At 53.8% G+C, this 16,087-nt stretch overlaps 2 protein-coding genes across 4 annotated transcripts; both read left to right on the top strand.

The window, feature by feature from the left end:
- The first annotated feature begins 1,148 nt into the window (after positions 1-1,148).
- LOC100732748 (transport and Golgi organization protein 1 homolog) lies at positions 1,149-13,028 on the top strand. 3 transcript variants are annotated; one of them, XM_063232896.1, is made up of 15 exons: positions 1,149-1,491; positions 2,173-2,307; positions 4,169-4,190; positions 4,848-4,936; positions 5,155-5,232; positions 5,332-5,430; positions 6,637-6,708; positions 7,733-7,885; positions 7,986-8,100; positions 9,325-9,374; positions 9,468-9,558; positions 9,675-9,813; positions 10,547-10,648; positions 11,846-12,002; positions 12,404-13,028. In XM_063232896.1, the coding sequence occupies exons 1-14, from the start codon at positions 1,207-1,209 to the stop codon at positions 11,847-11,849; spliced, it is 1,434 nt and encodes a 477-aa protein (XP_063088966.1). In that variant the 5' UTR covers positions 1,149-1,206; the 3' UTR covers positions 11,850-12,002; positions 12,404-13,028. The 3 variants fall into 3 exon arrangements, with proteins under 3 accessions (XP_063088966.1, XP_063088968.1, XP_063088967.1); XM_063232898.1 differs by having other exon boundaries at positions 1,152-1,491; positions 7,763-7,885; positions 12,404-13,024; XM_063232897.1 differs by having other exon boundaries at positions 1,154-1,491; positions 9,495-9,558; positions 12,404-13,023.
- Positions 13,029-15,296: 2,268 nt separating this feature from the next.
- Positions 15,297-15,791, top strand: LOC134472167 (proline-rich protein 2-like). Its single transcript, XM_063233339.1, has one exon. The coding sequence runs from the start codon at positions 15,297-15,299 to the stop codon at positions 15,789-15,791; it is 495 nt and encodes a 164-aa protein (XP_063089409.1).
- The last annotated feature ends 296 nt before the right edge of the window (positions 15,792-16,087 follow it).

The raw sequence follows: 16,087 nt of genomic DNA, 5'->3' as shown, positions 1-16,087 counted from the left end.
TGCCAGGCAAGTGCTTGAGCCGCTGAGCCAAATCCCTGGTCCTAGGTTTGGCGCCATAGGTAAATTCCCAGGGGTGGGGAAGATGACATCACGGTAAATTCCTAGGGGTGGGGGAGATAGGAGCTTCCTGGTTCCTGTTGAGGCTTTTCTGGCTAGAGTCCTGTCTGGGCCAAAACCCTTGCAAATTTAATTTGACATAATCTCTTTAAATGGTTGGCAGCGGTCATTTAGGGCTCTTGTCATTCCATACAGCGAGGCACCTTGGGAGAGCGCCCCACCCCATCTCTCCCCAGTGCTGTTCAGTTCAGGGCTCTGGCCAGCCACCTCAGCAAGCTTTTGTGCAGTTAGGAGCCATGCAGCCTTGTTCCCGTGGCACAGCTACTTACACATATTTTCTGAGCCTCACTAGCTTATTCTCCATGTGTTTTGTTTCTTTAGGCAGGGGCTGAACAAGCGTTGTGTGTTTTCACTTCAGTTACATTTATTGGTACATTTGGGACATACCTAATGATCATCATAGAGGATTTGTACCTCTACATGGTACTGTTTACTTTCCCATTCCCCTACCCTCCCTTCAACGTTCCTCCCCTTATCCATTTACAAACTTTCCTTTCCACGTTTTCTTTCTGTTTTGCGTTAAGTAATCAGATTTACACTCTTTTCCCTTTTTGCTTCTTGATTTTTGAGACATAATCAGGAAAGACCTGTTGAATACATAGAAAAAAATCACCCAACACTTTTTTGATACAGTCGTTTGTTTCTGCCATCAGTTGCTGATCCTTTTAATCCACATTGTGAATAAGGACGGAAGGCTCCCTCAACTACAATGCCAGCCACCTGCGACAGGGGCCTGGCTCTGAGGTGAGCTGCCGCGCCAGGGGTCTGCACCCTGAACTTTGACGCGTGGCCCCACCCCACCTGGGCGAAGGTGCCAGCCAGGCCAGCAGCCACGTAGCGGCACTTGCAAGGCCTGGTGCCCAGCTCCAGCGGTGAAGGCACCTGAGCTTGGTGCCCTAGAGCGGCTATTGGCCAGCCTTGCTCTGTGGCCACGGGACCCCGCCCCCGGCCGCCCTCATTGGGCGCTCCGCCCGCAGGCCTCCTTCATTGGACGCTCCCGCCCCGCCCCCGCGCGGTGTCCAGCTTTCGCCCCGCCCCCTCAGTGAAGCCCTGCCCCTTTGTGGTCGTCCTGGAGACCCTCTGTTACCTATGTTTATGGTTCATAGAGCAGCACGAAGCCGAAGGTGTAGCTGTGCAGTTCCGCCCTCTGCTGCCACTGCCACTGGGAAAGACTTCTTTGCCACTGCCGGTCCGGCCCGGTCGGGCCAGGTCCTGCCCGGTCCTGCCCGGTTCGGCCGGGTCCGCAGCGAGCGGTCCTTTGCTATGGACACGGTATCAGCCACTGTAGCCGTGGTCTTCGTGTCCCCGGGCACCCCCGAGCTGCTGAAGCGCCTGTTAAAGCTGTACTCGGCCTTTGTAGCCCTGCTACTGAAGGTGAGGCGGGGGAACCAGGGTTGGGCAAGGGGCGCTGGTCGCCTGCTGGTGGGACGGTCCCTTCGGAAGGTACCCGATGGCAGGAGCGTGGTGTGGACTGCAGAGGGCCGGGCTGTCCTGAGGGAGCGGCATGGTCTGAAGCCAGCCATCGCCTTGGGAGCCACGTTCACGCCCCACCTGTTTTCCTTGCAAGGATTGTTTCCTGAGGGTGCACCGAATTGAGACGCAGCCTCCTGGAGGAGTGATGCCTGATTTGTGGCGATCATTGTCATAGTGCTTTTGCTTGCAGACACACAAACCGATGGCTTCTATCATGTATTTACAATGTGGGGTGTGTGTTTGTGTGTGTGTGTGTGTGTGTGTGTGCGCGCGCGCGCGCGCGTGTGCAGTAATAGAAAACAGCTCACCTAAGCGTGATCTGGGCCATGCGTGAGACACTGCGATGAAGAAGGGCTGTTGGCCAACTGGGAAATAGGCTCAACTCACTCCCTAAATTTAGAGACTCCACATATGGGACAAGAATGTGAGCCTGACTGTACCCCCTTTCCAGACGTTTCTACAGGGCACCTGGAAGTTGGTTTAGACTATGGAGAGTAGATCGAGAGTATCTGTGATGATCCTTTGTGATTGCTCCGCCAGTTCTGTTAACGGGTTTCCGTTATTTGTGGCCTTCCTTTTCAGCTGGTTGCAGTGTTACCTGAGAATCTCCAGCCCGGGCCTGGAGACTTATATGGGCTCCCCTGGGAGCCTGTATTGCTCACTACCTGTGTTGGAATCCTTATGCTTGCGATTTTCTTGTGGAGGAATGTTTTTCCAGTGAGTGAATTAACTTGTTCTTTGACTTCTGTATATATTGAGGATTCTATTATCATTGGCCCTTTCAGTTATTAACATAAACAAATCAGTGGTTCTAATTCAAGTTAGTTTTCTGAAATAATTTAATCTTGGTACTGGCAAAGACTTAAGAGCAAGCTAACCATATCCACTTGTTAGTAGAGTTGGTGACTCGTATAGCCATCCTGAAAACCAGTTTAATAATTCTATATATCATAAGCCTTTAAAATGGGATACAAAACAGCATAAGAAATATAAATTGCTTTTATATGGTATAATAACATCAGTAAGTGATCTTAAAGAAATTACATGTTAAGATTTTATACAAAGGTATTAGATGTAGTATTTAATAGAGTAATAACTTGGTGAAACCTAAATGATCTATATTAGGGAATATCACGTTTCACCTTATTTATATCCACAGAACAGAATATTAGGCTGCTGTATGTATTTCAAAGGCAGGGGGCAAAGAAGGTGTTCACGATTTAATGTGAAGTGGGATAAGGGGAAACAGACCGTGAGGTACTGATGAACTGTGCTGTAGAAACATACAGGGCAAGAAATACAGTAAGATGGTAAAAAGGTCCAGGCAAGATCAGGCAGAGTGGTGTGTGTATTCCTGCAGCCCTGGAGGAGAGGGAGGCTGAGACAGGAGAAGTGCAAGTTTGAGCCCAGCCTGGGCAACTTGGTCACTTAGCAAGAGCCTGTCTCAAGAAAAATGGGAAGGCTGAGAATGTAGTTCATTGTGAAGGCCCTGTCCCAGGTTCCACCAAAAAACAAACCCAAAATAGCACCGTATGAAAGATTCCTGTGAGGACTTCTGGAATCTCACTGAATAGCTTCTTGGATGCAAGCACGCCTGGAAGGGTACGCAGAGTGTTTGGGGGTGAAAAGGTGCTGTTTCCCCTGCTCCTCTCCTTTGGTTCCCCTGCAGCTGCTACCCAGCAGGGCTCTCAGGCTCAGCCCTGCAGCTTCACACCCTGCCCCTGGGCTCACTTCCTCCCACTCCCTGAGGTCACATGGCTCTGAGGTGCCACTCCTGATCCTGGAGAGCACAGTCGCCCTCCCCCCCACGCCCCTCAGCTGGCCACTGCGCTCTGCTGTCCTATACTGTTTATAGCACTCGGAACGAGAAGACAGAGTCTGCGTTACAGAGAAGTGCAGTGATCGCTGCTGTGGTATTTAATTAGTTGCAGTTTAGGATTTATGACCCCAGAAGGCACCGGGAGGAAGAACTGGGTCTGTGCTCTTCCTGGAAGCCGTTAGCTGTCATTTCTCTGTGTTCTTCTGGTGTCTTCCCTTCTGCTTAGATTTATTACTGTTTTTGTGGTCTGGGGAAAAGATGATGAGGTGTATTAGATTATTTCTTAATTGAGTCAATAGATCACTTGAAATAGGGTTTCTGAGGTATCTTCCAGTGGGTGAGAGAGGCGTATCTTAGTGCAAAGGTTATGCTGGTAATCTCGCTTTCCAGTCTTCCATATGGTCACCCATTTCTAGACTGCATGCTTGCCTTTGGGATTGTCAAGTAATTTTGAGTAAGTAAATCAATAATGTGTGTATTATAAAAACAAGCATTTCACTGTTGAAGCCAAATGCTCATCTCAGAAGCCTGGTGTTCACTTGGTCCTGGCACACAAGCCTATGTGTAGCTGTGAAGTAAGACACGCTCCTTACTCTTCCTCTGTATCAGAGGCTATTTATAATACGTTTTTAATTGTATGGGTTTATTCTGAACTAAGGTTACTAAATTTTCACTTGGTTATGATCCTGACTTGTGTTAGGAACTATGCATTCCTTTTAATCAAATGTTTGACATCAAATTTCTCTCTTTTTCTTCTAGGTAAAGGAGAGAATATACCAAGGTAAATCTCTTCCTGTTGGTGTTTGGGAGGACTTTTAGGCAGGCTAGGAGCGACAGTGACTTTGGTGTCTGATTTGACTCACTAACTGCTCCACATTTTACTGTTGCTACTAACCATAGTATAGTGGGGAGGGTGATGGTACCGGCTGAGCTAGGAGATGTGGTGCAGGGGTGACTGCTTACTTGGAGCAGACAGAGCGTGGCTGGACCACACAGGTGTGGAGAGAGGACAGTGTGTCTGTGCTAGGGACACCTTGGCCCCTATAGGTTTATCGGCACAGGAGCTCAAGAGACAGCAGTGTAGATCTGTAGCCTAAAGTTTCTTTTTCTCGTAGCAAATGACATTCATTTGAAGTGATCCGTTTTCAGAGAACAAGTGCCTTTTGTGAAAGAAGCCTCTCCAACTGTGTAACATTTTACTGTATCTCCTGCCTTTGCAGTAATTGGTATCTCCTCAAAACAAGTATTACTATAGTTTTCTTAAAGTTTAACAGTGTCCTGTGCACTGTTGCTGTTAGCTTCGGGTCTCTCTGGACAGGCAGGTAGCTGTGCTAAGCCCTGTCTCTCACAGAGCCTCACAGGTGTCCTTGCTGCTGAGACACTGTGCAGCTCAGTTCCATTTAATGCTCCTAATAACCTGGCTATTTCCTCTTTTTAGTCACTGAACAGCAGATTGCCGAAAAGGTGAAGACTACCACAAAGGACAATGCACAACTTGCAGAAAAATTGTCAAGTTATGAACAGAAGGTAGAACCTCTCACGGGCCCTCCTCTAGCTTGTCTGTGGTGTAGCTCAGTTATTACGGTATTTTGAAGGCCTGTGTTCTCGCTTCATCATTTCCTCTGAGCCCTCCAGATCTTATGCACCATCATGTGTAAAGGGAACGCTCTGCTTGCTTCTTTGGAACAAGGTTTTACTAGCACAGTGACTTCTGTTACTTAGTTCTGAATGTGTTTTTTACATAGATCAATCAATCGCAGAGGCTTCTTCAGGAGACCAAGAATCAGAATAGGATTCTCTCTGAGGAAGCAATTAAATACAAGGTAAAAGTCCTTCTCTTTTGGGGATTATAGTCTAAAAACAAAAGCAAGCATTAATGCATACTGTTACTTTTAATCTCTTTTCTTCTGGATAAAATCAAGGTGCTTGAAGAAAGCAAGGAATTTCTGGATGATATGGCCAGAACTCTTGGTGATATGTTAGAATGTGAGCGGAAACGCAACATGAAAAATCAGGATTTGGTGAGTTCTGCTGCTGCGTGTTACTACAGATGTATTATTAGGTATTTCGTAAATCAGTTGAGCTGTTCCCATGCTGTTAACTCCATGAGACTAGGAATAACAGAAGCGAGCATGCCTGTACCCATTTTGTGGGATTTTTAGTACTAATTCAGTAGAATGTTTTTATAGGCACGGGAAGTGTTTTGATCCTGAATCTTGGATAATTTCATAGTTGTGTCCTCCAGAACACACAGTGGCTAAAAAATTGGTCCAGTTGAGTACTCTGTGTAAACTGGTTTTATTTCACAGTGAACTCTGTGCCTTTCGAATAGTCTGCAAATCCCCTAAGCGGAAATGTAGTGAGGAGAGTTCTCACACTTCCCACCTCCTGTGTGGCCTGGTCCTTTGCTCAGCACACACCTGGTGAATTGCCCATTTTCAGTCCTTTGTGCACCATGCTGTTTGGCAGGAAGTTATGACATACAACCTGCAGTTAAAAGAACGGTGGGTTAGGGTCACCCCTTGAGCCAGTATTGTCATAAATATTGAGAAATTTGGCACATGAGATTTTTCTATTCCCCCAGAAACACTTTTTTTTCTATTGTTTTATTTTGGTTTTGTCTTTTTGAGACTGGGTTCTGTTATGCAGTTCAGGCTGGCTGTGAACTCACCTTGTAGCCTAGGCTGGCCTTAAACTCTCCTGCCTCAGCTTCCTGAGTGCTGGGATTACAGGCGTCCTCCACCATACCCAGCATTCTTACCATTTTTAATTCAGACAAGAACATGTTTAAAGTGATCTTGGAGCTGGTTTTTTTTTTTTTTTTTTTTTTTGTTTTTTTTTTTTTGGTGCCAGGGATCGAACTCATGACCCAGTGCTTGGCGGGCAGGCATTTAATGCTGCTGAGCTAAATCTCCAGACCTTTTGGGGCTTGTTTTCCTGACACCAGAAAAAGCTGTTCATTTTCCATGGTTTGCTTGAACATTTCTTTATTCTATGTCATGTGGTTACCCCAAAGCTTGAGGGTGCCATGAAACTCTTGAATTCAGTTTTTTCTCTCAGCTCTTTAAGCAGATTTATTTCCCCAGACCACGTTTAATCCCGATTTTACCTAAAACATAGTGGATAGTTTGGGGTACCTTGTAGTAATGTTTTTGTTCTTTAGCATATGTATCAGTGTTTCTCCCACAGTCCTAATGCGTTCTGTGTGTTCCTTGCTTCCGTGGCAGGTCCTGGAAAATGAGAAATCTGTGGAGAAGCTAAAGGAGGTTATTTCAATGAATGCCTCAGAATTTTCCAAGGTAAGGCTGCCCACACTCCCTGCCGGTGTCAGTGTCGAGACTCAGCTGCATGGAGCAGTGGTGACCTGATGAGTGCTGAGAGCCGTGGAAGGCAGAGGCCGTGCATGATTGAGGGGCAGGGCGTGGGGCCCCTCCCTGGCGCGGCTCGTGAACAGTCGTGTTGTGCGTTAGGTTCAGGTCGCCCTGAATGAAGGCAAGTTGAGTGAGGAGAAGGTGAAGTCTGAGTGCCATCAGGTTCAGGAAGAAAACACAAGGCTGAAGAAGAAGAAAGTGCAGATTTTGTAAATGTTTGGTCAGAGTGGGTGCAAAACCCAGCGACTTTAGCTCTGTCATCTTTTCTCATGAGGAGCTGCTTATGCAGGCCCCTGTAGCAAGCTGGGGAGCATCGAGTCTGTCCTCCTCAGCTTGCACATTACTGAGGGCACAGGCTCCTTTTGTGTTTCTCATGGATTTTCAATTTTGTAAATTGATGGCAGTTCTTGGCCCTTGTCTTGTTAGATACTAGTCATTACTTTGGCCTCAGCAAGGCCATGGGTTGGCTTTTTAAACCTCAGATTTAAGGCTTTGCTAAGCCTCCTCTAACAGTTACTGCCTCACATTGGCCATAGGAAGGTTAGATCAGGGATCTGTGATCAACACACACACACTGAGGCCAGAAATCCCACAACTAGCTGCCGGCAGTTCCCATGTGAATGGGTTATGTTCCTGCTAGGGGGATACACAGGATAGTCCCATTAGGTGGTAAGGACAGTCCTGCATGCCCTGCAGCGGTTCATGCCAGTGGGAATATGTTAAGCCCCAGCAATACATGCCCACGGGTGCCACCTGGAAGTCAGGCATTTGAGTCAGCAGGCATTTTTCAGAAGGACTTGATGGATGGGGTCAGCTTCATTGACAGCTCAGGGTGGAAGTCACACTCTGCAGTCCTGAACCAAGTCTTAGCCTCTGCGATGGGACAAGGAGGGACAGGACTCCTGCTTCCCCATCCCACTTGCATGGTCCTGTGCCTCTGTGGAATCCCCAGTCCGCAGGGACCCTTCCATGTGACTTTCAGCTACAGCAGGAAGTTGAAGACCAGAAGAAGCTGAACGCTAAACTCAGCCAGCGAATCAGGTCGTTGGAAAAGTCTCAGAGGGATCTGGAAGCCACTCTCCATGATAAGGATGATAGCATTGGTGTAAGTTACCCCAGCCGGCCCAGCCTGATCATGAACACTTGGAAAACAAACCCACTGTGAGGATGGAGAGGCGATTAACTGCTGCTCCCTTCTCTGCTAGGCTCTGAACAACTGCATCATGCAGCTGAACCGGTTGGAGGAGAGGGGATCGGAATCTGAGGGTCCAGGTCCAGGCAGATGTGAGCCAGGTGAATTAGCCAAAGGAGAAGTGGGAGGTAAGACCAGCCCTAGCCCAAGGGCCCTTTTTTTTTTTAAACCAGGGATCTAACTCATGACCATGCACTCACCAGGCAGGTGCTTGTGCCACTGAGCTAAATCCCCAGCCCTTCAAGGGCCCTTTTTTGTCTTCTTCTCTTTATTGTTATTTTAGACAAGGTCTCTATGTAGTGGCTGGCCTTGATCTCACTGTGTAGCCCACACTGGCCTCAAACCCACAGCAAAATTTCTACCTCAGTCTCCTAAGCATTTTTGTCTTTAATTCCATACATGGATACTGCTTCTCAGCTGAGTTTCTTCTTGCCCCGACTGACCCATGCAGCTCTTTAGGTTCTTAGTGTGAAGGACCACAAGAGGATGGGAAAATAGACAGACCAATCTGGGGTCAGGTGGAGCCCTTACCCTCCTCATGGGAAGAAAGGAACTGGCCCCTCACTGCAGGGGCGTTTATAAGTTTTAGCAACTTAATGTCATGTGACACACTGTTGTCCTAGCAGCCCACTGTTCAGATTGTCTTGGGGCTTGGTCATCTCTGGGCTGAGGCAGCTTCTTCACATGGCAACCCCAGGGACTCTTTGTTCTTGGGCCAGCCATGCCCTGGCCCTGCATGTGTGGTCGGTTTCCAGCTTCAATGGCTCCCAACATCTGAATAATTCGTACTTATGTCTGGGTCACTGGGGTGCAGTAGCAGCAGGCAAGTGGGGAAAGCTGCTTTTCCACCCCTGAGAACTGGATGTGTACGCTGGAGCCTTTGTCTTTGTGTCGGCCTCTGTGCCAGAGAAGACACTCACTCAGCTTTCTGGAGATGACACACGGGTCCGTACTCACGGCCTCTGCTGTTCTGTGGTTCTCAGGCACTTGGCCAGGGTCACCTAGAGTGTCGGGATGTGGAACCACAGCGCAGGCTGTCAGGGCAGAGGCTGGAGAGCAGCAGGGTCTGAGATGAGGAAATTGGTCACGGTGCCGCCCCAGCTGCAGAGGGTGCTCAGAGTGCGAGTCTGGACCCACGTCGGCCAGCTCCCCCTAGACCATGTGGCATGCTGTCTTGGCAGGAGCTCACAAAATCTAAGGGTGCAGTTGTCATGAAAGTCAGTGTGTCAGTTCTGTTGGTGAATTGTTTTTCTTTACAGTGTTTCATGAGCATTAGTTTAGTTTTGTGGAAGTCAAGACCACAGTGTTAGAAACGGCACAGGAAGACACAGCCACACTTGTTCTCTTTGTAGGTGGGGAAAATAAGAAGGCTCACATGCACCAGCTGATGGATGTCTCCCGGGTGAGTCCCTTCACAGAGCCCCCCCCCCCCGGGGCCCTTGAGTCCTGACTCAGCCTTACTTTCAAGCCTGTGCCCCTCCCTCACAATTTTCAGACACATCCCGCAATATCCGTATTTCAGAAAGATCTCCAACTCCTGCAGTCGAAGCTGAGAGCCTCCCTGTCTGCCAGATGTGATCTGGAAGGTAGGTCCCTGACCGCATGGTGGTCAGGCTGAGTGCCGGCATGAATGAGGCAGGGATGCTGGGAGCCTGGTTCTGTGTCTTTGGCAGTGCCCTTGGTGACGTGTCTCACCTCCCAGACCAGATCGTGAAGCTAGGTGAGGACCTCGGCAGGCTGCAGGTGGACAAGGCCCGGCTGGAGGAGGAGTTTAGCATGCTGCAGCAGAAGGTGGAGGTCCTGAAGGAGCTGTCCCAACAGAAGGAGCTGGAGCTGCAGAAGTGAGTCCCAGAGATTTTGCCCAGTGTCTCATGCTGGCCATTCCTGTCACTTCTGATTGCCTAGCAGCTTCGATGTGCAGTGATCATAGAGGAAACTTGGGGCCCAGGGTGCTGCTGGTTTCCTGTGATGGCGACCTGAGGCTGCTCCTGCCTGTCTGCCGTCACCTTCATCCAGCTAGCAGTTGGGCCCAGCGTCCCTGCCTCTGTAGCCTCAGCTCCACTGCTTGTTTCTTGAAGCCTAGGGATTTGTCGAGGGCTCAGTTCAGCATCTTTGGCATTGTTCTCCATGTGTGGGTTGAGGGAGGGCAGCACTGGCCTCTGGGGACCACATTTTGCTTTCTGGCTGGGGCCAAGGCTCCCGTCCACCCATTCGGCCTATCTTGTGTGCTTATCATGGCCTAGGTCTAGAGGAACAGCTCTTCCCTGACAGTATGGGGGAAGCGGGGGAGGTGGACTCCGCCTATTGCTTTCCCAGCAGCTCTGCTGGACAATCCTGGCTTCCCTCGGGGTACACTCATCTCCCACACAGGCAGCTAGAGCCTGGCGCATGCTTGCTCTTAGCTTGTTCTGTTTGCCGATTAGACAATTACAACGAGAGGTGAGAGAATATAAGAACACAAGCAAATGGCCCAGAGCCTGGAGCTTGACTGCCCTCCTGAAACCCTGTGTCTGCTGCTGGGTGGGGAAGTGGCCTGTGGGCCGAGTTCAGCCCTGGCAGCTGCCTTTCTCCTAGGATACCGAGTCAGGTGGAATGTGCACAGCAGCAGCCAGAGCAGGCGCTGTCGGCTGTGGATGAGAAGGTGGTGCCGGCCACAGAGGCGGTGAAAATCTACAAGTGAGTGTGGCGTCCGAGACAGAGGAACTGGGCTGAGTTGCTTTGTTACATAGAAGAGATGGGCACAGAAGCACATGAGAAGTCCAAAATGGAATGTATTTAACTCACACGGGGAGGGGTTCTACATTAACAGACCAAGGCTTGTTAACAGCGAAGCTCCTTTGCAGATGTGTCCTGTGCCCATTTTTAGGAAATCGGCCTGCTTCTGTCACACGTCTACACCCACCAGAGTCTCAGTGCTCCGACAGACTGGGGGCAGCATTTTGAGTCACTTCTTATGGCTATAATTTGAGGGGAAAACCTTTTTTTTTTATCAGTACCGGGGATCAAAGTTAGGACCACCCGCTTGCAAGGCAGGTGCTTATGCCTCTGAGCTAAATCCCCAGCCCCTGAGGGAAAAATCTTTATGGGGAAGGTAGCCTTAGCCAGATTATTTTGAGAATATAATTCAAGGACAGTTAAGGAAATTGACAAGTTTTCAACTCATAATCTCTAGGCATTCAATGAAAAATCAGGAAACTGAGGTTCACACTGCACTCATCACGTTATGAAATGTTTCTGTATGATGAAGTGCGGGATGACCGGTGTGCATCGCCATACTCGCGTGGGCTTGATTTTTGGGAGCAGCTGTTGGGGTCCTCAGGGCCTGTGCTAGGCAGACACCTTGCAATGATCGGGATGAGGTGGGCGTGGGCTCTTGTGGGAGTTGGGAGCCAGTTCCAGGGCCCCCTGAATCCGACCCCGGGCGGCCCAGGCTGCTGTGCCTCCTGGTCCTTAGGCTGATGCCTTGGCAGCCTTCACACCGCATGGGGCCGCCTGCAATGGTCAGAGCTCCATGGACTGCCTCCCAAGCAGCCCAGGCGCAGGCGCCTCCGCCAGCCCCTCCCTGTGCAGTGTCAACTGGCCGAGGCAGCTTCCTGTTCTCCCCAGATACCCCGGGACCCTGGGAGCCCTTGTGTCGCCCCTGTCGTGCCCAGGGCCACGCTCATGCTGGCAAGAGTGCAGCGAGCTGGTGCAGCGCCCCGCTGGCACCTCTGGAGCTCATCTCTGCACACAAGTGGGGCAGCGTGGTGACCATGCTCGATGCTTGGCTTGCTACTCAAGAGGGGCCAGCAGGGTCCGGGATCCCTTGACTCCTCTTGGGACGGGCACCCGGTTCACTGCCGAGCTCTAAACTGGGCCTGCTTCTGTTCGCAGGTGAGCATGGCCGTGAAGGGGCCCCCAGCCCATCCAGGGCCCCCGTTCCTGGGAGGCCCCATGCCGTCCCACGTGGACTATGGGTCGCCGCCGCCACCACTGCTCTGCAGATCCTTCGGGCCTCGGCCGATGTCTCCTAGGCCACCGCAACCATTCGGTACCGTAGGACACTTGGGCCGGCACCACCGCCTACCCTGTCCTCTCGCCTACCCTGTCCTCTCTCCTCACCTGTCCTGATTGGCAGCTGCAGCCCGCCTGACTTGAAGCACGAGGCCCAGCACTCTGAGCCCAGTGCAGCCTCCACAGCTGCTTGGACCAGAAGGGCCCTTTCGGCAGAGCGAAAGCCAGTCTCAGCGGGGTGGTCACCTGGGACGCCACAGGCCGCCGGCAGTGGGAGAAGGGAGGGTCAGGCTGTGGTTGAGCCTTACTGAGCCTCAGTTTTCCTTATCTGTGATGTCCAGTGCATCACTCGACTTCCTGGCACAGGGGAAGGGAAACGCTTTCAGCAGACCTGGGCTGCTCCTCAGGACGTGTCCGCATGTCCCTCTTGCTTTCCAGTTGCACGCATGGGCCCACCACTGGGCTTAAGAGACTATGCGCCCGGCATGCTGCCCGGACGCCACGACCTGCCGCTACATCCCCGCGAGTTCTTGCCGAGACCTGTGCCATTCAGGCCTCCAGGCCCGCTCGGCGCCCGAGCATATTTCATTTCGGATCTGCGAATGCCACCTGCTGGACTCCAAGACTACCGACCACCACCTGCCGGGCCCCAGGATAACCCACAGATGCCTGCCGGGCCCCAGGACAACCCACTGACGCCTGCCGGGCCCCAGGACTACCCACCACCGCCTGCTGGGCGCCAGGCCTACCCACCACCACGTGCCGGGCACCAGCACTACCCACCACCGCCTGCCAGGCCCCAGGACTACCAACCACCAAGTGCCGGGCTCCCGGACTACCCACCGCCGCCTGCCCGGCCCCACGACTACCCACCGCCGCCTGCGGGGGTCCCAGGAAAACCCACCACCAAGTGCCGGGCCTCAGGACCATGGATGGCCGCCCTCTGCGAGCCTAAACTTCGCATGCTGTGACATTCCCAGAGCCGACTTCGGTGAGCCTCTCCAGGGCCTCGAGTCCTGGGACTCCATGACAGCATGCTGCATTGCCCCGAGCATGGTTCCCTGGACTCTGGTACAGAGCCCGGGCACTCCTGGCTCGGGTTTCCACTTAGCCCTGGGTCCTGTGCAGGCCCAACTCCATTGCAGTGCAGGAGCAGGGTCCTGGGAGCAGTCGCCCACCCGGTCACTCCCAACCCTCTCTGGCTGTGGCATGGCAGAGGCCACAGTGTCGCCCTCTCCCTCTCTGCACAGTGTTCAATGAGTGGGCGCACTTTCGTCACCACTCACCTGCGGGCCACCAGGGACGGCTCCCGAGCTGGCAGGTCCGCGTGTTACTGGTTCTGTGCGCTGCTCCCAAAGCACGTGGCCGCTGTGTGCGGACTCAGTCTTCCTTGGCCCTGTCTTCCTCCTCCACAGCCTGAGACCTAAAGCAGCCTCCGCCTCTGGCTTGGGCTGCCACAACACAGCTTTCCCAGCTCCCCAGGTCCGCGAAGTGCTGACCAGGTGGAGCCCGCGCAGGCTGAGGCCTCCTTCGACCCCCCCACCCTCACTTGATGCCTGCTCAGTGAGCCTGGTACCTCTGGCTCCACTCGAGGGCTCCCTGGCCTCCTGCCTCCCACGGGCCTTGCAGCTGCCTGTCAGAGGCAGCCATGCCTCTGCTCCCTCCAGGGACAGTCCTCGGGGCGCTGCAGTGTTCCCCAGTGCACATCTGAGGGCGTGCCCGAGGCCTCTTCCGGTCCTTGTCTTCATCCTCATCCTCGTCCCCATACTCGTCCTCGTCCTGGGAAAGTCCTCTGAGTGCCTTCTCTGCCCCCAGATCCCGGCCCTGGCCCCGTGGCCAACAGCAGCTCCCGAGGCTCCTCCCCAGCGAAGGACATGGACAACGCCAAGGTGAGCCTGGAGCCCGTGCATGGGCCCAAGCCGCTCCATGTGCCTTCGGTTTCCACTCTGTTCTCCAGCTGGCCTGGGCGTGATGACCCCGCTGACTAGGTCACCATCTGACTGGGCCTTCACTAAGGCTCGGGCCGCGTGCTGAGTGCTGGAGCACAGCACACCTCACGCCCCTGCCTTGAGTGTTTGGTCAAGCAGGACTTGACCTCACAGTACCCAGAGCCCACCTGCAGTTCCCTAGCAGTCCTCCCACCTCAGCCTCCCGAGTGCGGGATGACCGGTATGCATCGCCACACTCGCGTGCGCTTGAATTTTGGGAGCAGCTGTTGGGGTCCTCAGGGTCTGTGCTAGGCAGACCCCTTGCAATGATGGGGATGAGGTGGGCGTGGGCTCTTGTGGGAGTGGGGAGCCAGTTCCAGGGCCCCCTGAATCCGACCCCGGGCGGCCCAGGCTGCTGTGCCTCCTGGTCCTTAGGCTGATGCCTTGGCAGCCTTCACACCGCATGGGGCCGCCTGCAATGGTCAGAGCTCCATGGACTGCCTCCCAAGCAGCCCAGGCACAGGCGCCTCCGCCAGCCCCTCCCTGTGCAGTGTCAACAGGCCGAGGTAGCTTCCTGTTCTCCCCAGATACCCCGGGACCCTGGGAGCCCTTGTGCCGCCCCTGTCGTGCCCAGGGCCACGCTCATGCTGGCAAGAGTGCAGCGAGCTGGTGCAGCGCCCCGCTGGCACCTCTGGAGCTCATCTCTGCACACAAGTGGGGCAGCGTGGTGACCATGCTCGATGCTTGGCTTGCTACTCAAGAGGGGCCAGTAGGGTCCGGGATCCCTTGACTCCTCTTGGGACGGGCAACCGGTTCACTGCCGAGCTCTAAACTGGGCCTGCTTCTGTTCGCAGGTGAGCATGGCCGTGAAGGGGCCCCCAGCCCATCCAGGGCCCCCGTTCCTGGGAGGCCCCATGCCGTCCCACGTGGACTATGGGTCGCCGCCGCCACCACTGCTCTGCAGATCCTTCGGGCCTCGGCCGATGTCTCCTAGGCCACCGCAACCATTCGGTACCGTAGGACACTTGGGCCGGCACCACCGCCTACCCTGTCCTCTCACCTCACCTGTCCTGATTGGCAGCTGCAGCCCGCCTGACTTGAAGCACGAGGCCCAGCACTCTGAGCCCAGTGCAGCCTCCACAGCTGCTTGGACCAGAAGGGCCCTTTCGGCAGAGCGAAAGCCAGTCTCAGCGGGGTGGTCACCTGGGACGCCACAGGCCGCTGGCAGTGGGAGAAGGGAGGGTCAGGCTGTGGTTGAGCCTTACTGAGCCTCAGTTTTCCTTATCTGTGATGTCCAGTGCATCACTCGACTTCCTGGCACAGGGGAAGGGAAACGCTTTCAGCAGACCTGGGCTGCTCCTCAGGACGTGTCCGCATGTCCCTCTTGCTTTCCAGTTGCACGCATGGGCCCACCACTGGGCTTAAGAGACTATGCGCCCGGCATGCTGCCCGGACGCCACGACCTGCCGCTACATCCTCGCGAGTTCTTGCCGGGACCTGTGCCATTCAGGCCTCCAGGCCCGCTCGGCGCCCGAGCATATTTCATTTCGGATCTGCGAATGCCACCCGCTGGACTCCAAGACTACCGACCACCACCTGCCGGGCCCCAGGATAACCCACCGATGCCTGCCGGGCCCCAGGACAACCCACCACCGCCTGCTGGGCGCCAGGCCTACCCACCACCACGTGCCGGGCACCAGCACTACCCACCACCGCCTGCCAGGCCCCAGGACTACCAACCACCAAGTGCCGGGCTCCAGGACTACCCACCGCCGCCTGCCCGGCCCCACGACTACCCACCGCCGCCTGCGGGGGTCCCAGGAAAACCCACCACCAAGTGCCGGGCCTCAGGACCATGGATGGCCGCCCTCTGCGAGCCTAAACTTCGCATGCTGTGACATTCCCAGAGCCGACTTCGGTGAGCCTCTCCAGGGCCTCGAGTCCTGGGACTCCATGACAGCATGCTGCATTGCCCCGAGCATGGTTCCCTGGACTCTGGTACAGAGCCCGGGCACTCCTGGCTCGGGTTTCCACTTAGCCCTGGGTCCTGTGCAGGCCCAACTCCATTGCAGTGCAGGAGCAGGGTCCTGGGAGCAGTCGCCCACCCGGTCACTCCCAACCCTCTCTGGCTGTGGCATGGCAGAGGCCACAGTGTCGCCCTCTCCCTCTCTGCACAGTGTTCAATGAGTGGGCG

Source organism: Cavia porcellus, unplaced genomic scaffold, assembly GCF_034190915.1.
Source record: "Cavia porcellus strain 051 isolate PalLab524CR breed Dunkin Hartley unplaced genomic scaffold, mCavPor4.1 scaffold_22, whole genome shotgun sequence".
NCBI lineage: Eukaryota > Metazoa > Chordata > Mammalia > Rodentia > Caviidae > Cavia > Cavia porcellus.
The sequence above is the reverse complement of the archived record's forward strand: the minus strand, read 5'-3'. Positions and strand labels throughout refer to the sequence as shown.